The 9764-nt window shown below is 32.5% G+C and overlaps 1 protein-coding gene across 1 annotated transcript; it reads left to right on the top strand.

Moving 5' to 3' along the window:
• The first annotated feature begins 2648 nt into the window (after positions 1-2648).
• LOC110825436 (serine/threonine-protein kinase BSK1) lies at positions 2649-8773 on the top strand. Its single transcript, XM_088222468.1, has 9 exons — positions 2649-3360; positions 3489-3624; positions 4627-4760; positions 4879-4984; positions 5361-5446; positions 6202-6390; positions 7258-7422; positions 7503-7616; positions 8171-8773. The coding sequence occupies exons 1-9, from the start codon at positions 3034-3036 to the stop codon at positions 8426-8428; spliced, it is 1515 nt and encodes a 504-aa protein (XP_088078594.1). The 5' UTR covers positions 2649-3033; the 3' UTR covers positions 8429-8773.
• The last annotated feature ends 991 nt before the right edge of the window (positions 8774-9764 follow it).

Genomic DNA, 9764 nt, shown 5'->3' with positions numbered 1-9764 from the left:
CTTGTATTCGTCGGAATCTTGTTCTGTGCCAAGATTAAATCTTTAAAAGATCTAAAATCATTTTATTAATTTAAAAATTGTGATGTAGTAGGTTCATTATTCAATATTTATATAAATAAATTGAATAATTTTTTTTTTATAATTTCAGTAAAAAAAAACTAAATTTACTGTGGTTCTTTCTTCTATATAAAACCCACTTGATTAATTAATTTATAGAGTTTTTAACTAGCGATATATAATATTAATTAAATTTGTGGATGTTAAGATAATTAGTTAGTGGGCTGAATTTTTTTAATTTTATTTTCAAATACCTTAGTTTTTAGGTTATTATTAAATACCGTTGACTAATAGAGTTAATTTGCTTTTATCTGCATTACTTTATAATTTGCTACATATCTAATAAATTATCCTTCAAGAATACTTACCAAAATCCATTTAGTTTGGTATCAGAACATTAATGAAAACATGGCTTTTTGTTGTTTGACTTTTAAAGACTTGGATGATTATCTGTTTATTTAATTACTGATTACTAGTTAATAATTTAATTCATTCGTAATTAATTTGGCTTTGTCACAACACTCGTGTGGCAGGAGAAAGAAAATTAAATGTGTGGTTGTCCAATACATCAGCAAACATAATATATACATATATATTAAAAATAATAAAAAATCAGGTGAGATATTAATTCATTATTTTTATATTTTATTCTAAAATATTTATTTTATATTAATTTATTAAAATTACATTTAATTTAATTATTACAGTCTTATTAATATTTTAATAAATTTAATTTAATATTATGATAAAATTAACTATCAATCAATAATACACATATAATAATAAATTTTATATGTATGACTTTAAAAAAAAAATTGCTAGAAATTTATTCAATACAAGTGAATCACACATAAATGTTACACATATATTGTTAATATATGTAAAAGCATATGTTAAAATATTAAAAATAAAATAGGAGTAGTTTAATTTTTTAGAAGGATCGGTGATTTAATTAAATTTTTTTATCTAATAAAAAGTTCAATATGTAATTTTATAATATAATAATTTGAAATAATAAATATCATCAAGCTGAATTATTTCACATTCTTGTTCATATATAAATATATATTAAAGAATAAATGTTGCTTGCCAACCATTGATATCATAGTCTTAATTGTATCATATAATTTGTGAAAAATTAGAACTTGCTTAGAGAAGTTGTATTATTTGCTTATCAAAGATGTGACACATCATTATCCTTTCTGCAAAAGAAATTACAATTAAGCCAGCTATTTAATTGGTGGCAGAATATATCCCTTTTCATACTCATTAACTCAATATATATATATATATATATATATGAAGATCCTCATTAGAAACATAATCAAACAATATATAGATATATATGTAGCATATAGGTTTATATTTTCTTTTCAAAATTTCAATTAAAAAAATTATATTGTGTCAAATAATTAGGATATGCACAAATTAATTTTTGTGTGAGAGAATGAATACTACAATACAAATATGAGTAATAGGGGTTTTTTTTTTCTTTTATATTATAGTTAAATGTAAATTTTATTTTATCATAAATAATAATATAAAAAATATATATAAATCAGTGCAGTGTGATACTTCAATTTGGTCCTTCCACAAGGAAGTGACAAGTCTTAAACTTTGGATCCAATGATTTATCAAACTATTCTCTGCCTTGGGATCATAGATGTATGACTCCATCATTATTGTGAGATTCACAGTTTTACATCTTTTTGTAATTTTAATGTATATTTTTTTATACTTTTTATTTTTTATTTAAATTTAAGCATAAGTTTATTAAAAATTACTATTTTTCAATTTTTTATACATAAACTGAAAATTTTAAAATTTTGTGTACTAATTAATTTTTGAGTAAAAATTTATACATCTTATTAATTAAATAAAATATAAATATTAGTAATGATGTAATATTCTAATGAGTATATATTTAACACTAATAAGAACAAACAACATGCACAATCTCTAAATGGAATTCATGTTCTCAATAAAAAAAAGGTGGAAATACCTTACCATATACTAAATAATGATTGGTAGCATAAATATTTTGAAAGGTCAAAATTAAAAATAATTATAGAGATAAAAAACAAGCAAACAAATGAATGTGAATTTAATGCCTTGTTAAATTTGAAATAAAAAACAAAAAATGGTATGAAAATAAATTACAACTAATTTTAGAATGAACTTAGATTTTTATTGTAAATTTTTTTATGGTAATAAATTTTATATCAAACTAAAATAGTAAATGCCAGATTCTATTTAAAATTTGAAGATAATTTTTTAAAATAAAATTTACTTTTAAATAAGTTCTTTAAATATTTTAAATTTGTTTGAGTATGACGGTAGATATTAATTTTTAATTATCAAATTTCAATATCTAAAAATAATAATTAGAAAATATATAATTTAACTGTAAAAAATGAGAGATCATTTCTCTTACAAGTTTAATAATGTTAAGACGTAAGCGACGTTGACAAGAAGAGAAGAAAGAAGACCCAAACGAGTAGAAATGATCTTTCATTTCAGCAGGGACTGGTTTACTGCAGATAAGAACATTAGTTTACTGCAAATAAAGTTCCAGCACCGAAACAGCTAATCTCGGCTGGTGTTTAATCTAAAATATGAAAGCTTTTGAGCAAGGAAACTGTTATTATGAGAATTAATGCCTTTATATGTATAGCAATTAGCAATTATGGAACTCCCTTGAATTCACTACCATATATATATATATGTATTGTGTATGTATATCTATATCTAATATATATAAATATGTCCACAGCAACAATAGCAACAAGCACTATAGCAGCAAAGAGGACTAGGTAACAGAACAACTCAAAAGCCGAGAAAGCAAAGACTTACAACCCCAAAAACCCCACATTTCCGTCATCGCTTTTGCTTTATTTCTTGCTCGCAGAGAGCCAGAAATAACAGCCATAATAATTACTGGGGGTTCTGGTTCTTCAGAGCCTTCAATCGGAAATCATGGGTTGCTGTGAATCATCATTTGTAACGGAAACCCACCCAGAAAGAGACCAAACTCAGCAGGAGCCACAGCAACAGCCCCACCAACCGGCGCCCGCTGTTGGCGGACCCGATAGCGACGATGTCGGCGGAGGGGTACGGCCTTTCTCGGAGTTCTCCTTCTCGGACCTCAAGGCCGCCACCAATAACTTCAGCTCCGACAACGTAGTCTCCGAGGGCGTTGAGAAGGCCGCCAATGTTGTCTACAAGGGTCGCCTCCAGAACCGGCGCTGGATCGCTGTCAAGAAGTTCTCGAAGATGGCCTGGCCTGACGCCAAACAGTTTGCAGTATGATTTTTGTTGTTTTGCTTTACTGATCCATTCATTTTGATTCTGTGAAGTCGTTTGTGGGTTTTTGCTGATAATTTGTGAATGGGTATTCCTGAATTTCATGTTCTGTTTTCTGTATTTTTTAGGATGAGGCTCGGGGAGTTGGGAAACTAAGGCACAAGAGGCTAGCCAATTTGATAGGGTATTGCTGTGATGAGGATGAAAGGCTGCTCGTTGCTGAGTACATGCCTAATGATACTCTTTCCAAGCATTTGTTTCACTGTATGTATTAGAATATTTTTTTCTTATTTGACTCTCTTGTTCACTAAATCTTGGTGGAGCTTTTAGGTCAATGCAAAGAATGCCAGAGTGGGTTTTGTTGGTCTATAGGTTTTTTATGATGTTTTAGATGGATTTTTTCTCTTGAACCTTGAGATACGTGGTCTCTCAGAATCTTTGATAAGAACATGGTGTGAACTAGGGACCGCATTGTTGGTTTATGACACGAATTGATTGGCTGAATAGTTTTTTTGGTCTAGTTTACTTTTTGCCTTGAGTTTCTACTTTGGTTCAGAAGTTAGTCCTGGAAGTTGGTTGATTCCTAAGGTTCCTTTTTTTTTTTTCCTTTTCCAGATTTGTTAGCCTTTTACAGTCTATGTGATGGCTGATTTAGTCTTCCTGTAGAACATTTACGGTTTCTTGCTTCTTAAAATATTTGACATCCATCTTTTAAAATGTAAGCTAACTTTATTCATTTGAAACTTGAATAAGCTATATCTTTGATATTAATGGCGTAATCGGAGTATTTTATCTGGGGTCAGTATTCCCAGAGATTCACTGGAATTTCTCTTCAGCTTATATACTTGCAAGTGCATTTTTATTTAATGATTAATAGATTTTTTTTAGGTATCTAGCAGTTGCATTATTGTGGATTTTTGTTTAAGGAGTGTCGACTTCAGAGAGTATCATCATCCACTTTTGTTTATTTAAAATATTATGCAGCCAATTAAAGTTCTTGATGTTGGTTGCGTAAATGCTTAGATCCGTTGTTATTCTTGTCGTATTCATACCTGTAGAGGATCTGCATGAGAACAATCCGTGTTACGTTTTTGCTTATGATACTTCATTCTTTAATTTATCACGTGGGGTCTGAATTTGGATAATTTTCAATTTATCATGCTTGGTTTTTTGTTTCCCCCCAATTCATGTTTTCAGTTTGTCCGGATCTGGGTCATTTTCTGTTTATTTTGTAATGAAGTTGTTTGATTGTTTCATTCTTCACAGGGGAGAATCAAACAATTGAGTGGGCAATGCGATTGAGGGTAGCTTTTCACATAGCTGAAGCCTTAGATTATTGTAATAGCGAGGGTCGTCCGTTGTACCATGATTTAAATGCCTACAGGGTTCTCTTTGATGAGGTAAATCTTTTTTAAATTTGAAGATTGTTGTTTTAATAATGTATTACTTTGCTAGTTCTTTTCTTTTGTGTTCATTCTTGCCTAGGGTGAGAACTTATTTTTCTGATGGACTTTGTAGGATGGTGATCCACGTCTTTCATGTTTTGGCTTGATGAAAAATAGCAGGGATGGAAAAAGTTACAGTACAAATCTTGCTTACACGCCTCCTGAGTACTTAAAGAATGGTTATTACTTTGCTATATATTCTTGTTAAACTGGTCCTAACTATCCTGGCTCATGTTTCTTAGGTTATGGGTGTTAGAAATCTTGTTTTGAGATTTCCTTATTAGTTGAGCACTTTCCATATTAAAACTTGTCTTACTAAATGGTGGGAGGTTCACTTACGTAAATTATGGCAGTCTTCTCTTTTTGTTTTTCCTTTTTTCCCCCATATTTCATTTGTAAATAAAATTATTTCTACTTCAGCATGATTAGTTGTTATATGTCATGTTGTATTCTTCTACTAGTTATGACATGCATTTTCTTACTTTCAGCTGCATGGCCACCTTCCTTTTGTGCTTGATTTGAGCTTTCTACTCACTGCCATGATTAATTTTGTAGGAAGGGTCACCCCTGAGAGTATTATTTACAGCTTTGGGACTGTCCTCCTGGATTTGCTTAGTGGAAAGCATACACCTCCTAGCCGCGTAAGTATCTTGTATTTGTCAGAATGCAGAAGTCATATTCAATGACCTTATTGGTCGAAAGGTTAAATGCCTATTCTTCTGATGGCATATATATATATATATATTTTATTTCTGGTTTTCCTTTTCTAAATTGTGCATGTATCTGGTTTAAACCAGATTATCAATTTAATTTTGTTGCTGAGGTATATACAGGGAATATAAGAGTGTTAGTTGTGTCCCAAAGTTAATTATGCTTTAATCATAGATGGGTCTTATGTTGTATGAATGTCAGATGTGGTATACACATCTAATAGCATTGTTGTTTGATTTATATGGGCATTCAAAATAATGCCATAATCATGAATGTTGGGTGATAAATCTTATACTTTTGATGAAACATACATGAAATAATTTCTCGCAGCCAACTATCTCAAAAGCTCAACCTAGTAAGAATAATCCAATATATTATTCATACTCTTTTAACAAGTTCCTTCATGGCAAATGCTAGGTCGAGAGCGTGGATCAATCATGGATTTATTATACTTTGTGCTAACATTTACTTAATAATCGATTGTTGCAAAATATTCTAAAAGCTTAAATTAATAGTAAAGGTCCCAATCTATTAGTTATAATCTAACATAAATGCTATCTAAGGTTTTTTTTTCCTTTGTCAGTTATGTCTGTGCAAGATGTTATAATAAGACAGTTATAAGATGCTTCCTTTTTTGGCTCCAGTTTTATTCAACGCAGAACTCTTGTGATGCTTGTGATTTCAGGCTCTTGATATGATACGGGGCAAAAACATAATGCTCTTAATGGATTCTCATTTGGAGGGAAAGCTCTCCACTGATGAAGCAACTGTGGTTGTTGAACTTGCCTCTAAGTGTCTGCAGTATGAGCCAAGGGAACGGCCTAGCACGAGGGATATTGTCGAAACACTTGCTCCGCTGCAAACAAAGTCTGATGTAAGTAACTTTTAACTTAAATAAGGTTAATTCAAGCAGGGGTCCCTTCTATGTTAAGGGAGTAACGGTTCAAACTTGTGATGGTTATGTTTCTCTGGTTGGATTCATCAAATGGATTTCCATACTTATCTTGATTGCTTAGTGGAGCAAGATGTGACTAGTAAATGCGTTAAATTACATTTGGCATTAATATTAACTTATAGACTGAAGCTTCTGTATCAAGCGGGAAATTTGTTGAATGCCTGTGGCATTACCAATACATCTGTTACCTTGACAGGGAAGTGGGATGACGAACTAAAGGGAATTCTCTTGACTGCCATCCGTATTAGGCACCAAACTGTTAGCACGGAAACCATGAATGCCACAATAATAAATGAAGCATTTAAAGTCAATCGATGAAACTTGCTAGTCTTTCCTAATTGGGCAAATTTGTGTCCCATTTCAGATTTAGCATTGGAAAACTGTACTACCATCACAAAAACTTTAACATCTGCACATGTATATATTTCAAGGGAGTCACATTACTCATAAGTTTCTATACATCCAAGTACATATGAGGAGAGAATGAGATTAGTATACGTTTAAAAAGAGATCGTGCTGTAATTTTATAACATAATTTCTTTTACGAAGGAACTGGCAAAAGGTTTTCCAGTTCTAATGATTAATTTAAAATATGTAACATGTACTTTTCTCCCTTACATTGTATGTGGATCTTCACCTGTTTAAGGTAACTCTTGATCACCTTGAACACAGGGCATTTGGGGCTGTTACTAGGATTCTCCAAGATTAACATTTGCCAGCTATGGTAGGAAAAGGTCATTTGTTGATTCATTTTCAGAACTAAATTATTGTATATCTGGGTTACAGGTTCCATCATTTGTCATGCTTGGAATCTCAAAGCACGAGGAAGCACCATCAACACCCCAGCGTCCTCTGTCACCAATGGGTGAGGCCTGTTCAAGGATGGACCTGACAGCAATTCATCAAATCTTGGTTATGACCCACTACAGGGATGATGAGGGAACAAATGAGGTAATGACTCATGCATGGGCTTGCAAATTCCTGCTTTAGTCTTAGGGTGCTAATAAGTTTATTTTTGTGGCTTGGTTCAGTTATCTTTCCAAGAATGGACTCAGCAAATGAGAGATATGCTGGAGGCACGAAAACGTGGTGACTATGCATTTCGGGATAAAGATTTTAAAACTGCCATTGATTGTTACTCACAGGTATAATCTTGTACTTTTCACATGTTGATGAGTACAGTTTCTTAGGGCTGAGATCTTACTAAAACCATGCCTCTGTGAGTGAAACTTACCCTGTCGGTCACCGGGATAATTTGAGCAAAAATCATTTTCTATGTAGCTGATTGGAGGGAGAAGATAAAGCCTGGAAAATCTTTATTTTTTTTTTTCCTTTTCACATATAGATCTGTGCTGGGCAAGCTCCTTTATTATCTAGAGTAAAAAAAATGTTCTTTTGCAGATATAGAAAATAGCTATATACCACTTTATGTAGATAGCCATTACCATAAGAAATGGGTGAAGGAGGTCACAGGTTGCTGCTTAGGTGGCTCAACAGGTTTTCCAAGCAAAAATTTACCAGGGGAACAGGGGGAAGAGAGATAATTTTCTTTTTAGGTTTTCTAAGCTAAATGTTAACAGTAGGGAGAGAAATATGTTTTCCTTGTGCGGGGCGGGGGAAGGTATGCCCTTATCTAATCGTTTACCTAATAAGGCATTACATGAATCCCAATTGGGTTGGACTTACTTGTGATTTGCAGTTCATAGATGTTGGAACCATGGTGTCACCAACTGTTTTGGCAAGGCGCAGCCTTTGCTACCTTTTATGTGATCAACCAGATCCTGCACTTCGGGATGCAATGCAAGCACAATGTGTTTATCCAGAGTGGCCCACGGCCTTCTACATGCAATCAGTTGCACTTGCCAAATTGGACATGAACAAGGATGCTGCTGACATGTTGAATGAAGCTGCAGCACTAGAAGAGAAGAGGCAACGAGGAGGCGGAAGAGGATCTTGAGTACAAAATTTGCAACTGAGAAGACATTTGAACATACACCATTTCCAATAGTTGTTGAGGCAAACCCCCAGTTTGTGTAAAATCTGAGTTGAAAACAGAAATTGTTTTCGGAATTGGAAATGTATTTATAGGGAAGACTTTTGTTGCTTAAAAATTTCATGTATAATTTTTCTCCCCACAGGATTTCATTTGTTGCATTCAGAGAAGTGCATACTCATACATCTGCAGGCAGGCCAGTGGCATTGTAAACATCAGACTCAATTGTTGTTAGTGAGGGCAATCATGAAATCTTTTAACAGCTTTTGGGCTTGTGCTTATTCTATGAGGAAGTAGAAGGTTCATTAAGTGCCTGTTTGGTTGTAGTTTTTTTACTGTAACTTTTGCATTTAGAAAATGCTTGCAACTATTACATAAAAACAAAACCATTTTTGGTAAATATAAAGCAAAAATCTAATATTTCGTCTAAACATACAAGTTAAAATCAATAATTTTTGAAAAATAATTTTGGCTGTTAATATTTTTGTTACAAAATTATATTTAATTAAAAATTTATATATTCTTCTATTTTTTATTTTCTTCTATTATTGTTATTGTTATTGTTATCTATCCACTACAACCTGCTGTTCAATGACTGATCTCTGCTGCTAGCTGCCTGTCGCCCTCAGTCACCGGCTGCCTATTGGCCACCGGCCTATATTGCCTGATGACTGCCTACGGTAGTCCTCTGCTGCCAGTTAGTCACCACCCTTTGCTTGCTGGGCATCCTTTGCCACCAGCTGGCTATTGCCTGCCGTCAGTTGGCCATTCCCTTAGCTATGCAGTTCCCTGAGCTAGTCAGCCACCACTAGCTGTCATCCGCCAGTCGCTCGTTGCTTGCTCTCTGTAGGTCATTATCTGTTTTCTGTTGCTTGCCGGCAGCCTATCCTCTGGCCGCTCTCTACTTTTGATTTTAACATCTAAATACTTTTTATTAAACATATTTTTACTTAATAATTATCGTGACAGTACTTTTAAAATTCATAACATAAGTTATAATCGTTATAAAACGTATCCTAAATACATTTTTGGTATGAAAAAAAATAAGTTCAACTAAATGCATAAAAGATTAGTTTTAGTTACAATTAAAGTTTGCTTTCGGCTTATGGTAAATGAAAAATTAAAGCCTAACAATAGTTACTTCTAAATATATTTGTACTGATTTAGGTAAATGACATTTTTAATTCACTTATATTAGTTTTATGTTGAATTAATTTAAGATTTTGAAAATAAAATAAGATAATATTTTTATTTAATTTTCTTAACATTATTAAATTATTATCAAATCAATATTTATTTT

Source organism: Carica papaya, chromosome 6, assembly GCF_054855325.1.
Source record: "Carica papaya isolate Zhongbai chromosome 6, ASM5485532v1, whole genome shotgun sequence".
Classification (NCBI taxonomy): domain Eukaryota; kingdom Viridiplantae; phylum Streptophyta; class Magnoliopsida; order Brassicales; family Caricaceae; genus Carica; species Carica papaya.
Note: the sequence above shows the minus strand (reverse complement) of the source record. Positions and strands in the feature narration are given on the sequence as shown.

Bases quoted from the DNA above. Each gene is read 5' to 3' on its own strand.
- LOC110825436 (XM_088222468.1), top strand. From the start codon at position 3,034: ATGGGTTGCTGTGAATCATCATTTGTAACGGAAACCCACCCAGAAAGA. The intron at 4,761-4,878 runs GTAAATCTTTTT...TGGACTTTGTAG, and splicing joins ACAGGGTTCTCTTTGATGAG to GATGGTGATCCACGTCTTTC. The intron at 7,423-7,502 runs GTAATGACTCAT...GGCTTGGTTCAG, and splicing joins ATGATGAGGGAACAAATGAG to TTATCTTTCCAAGAATGGAC.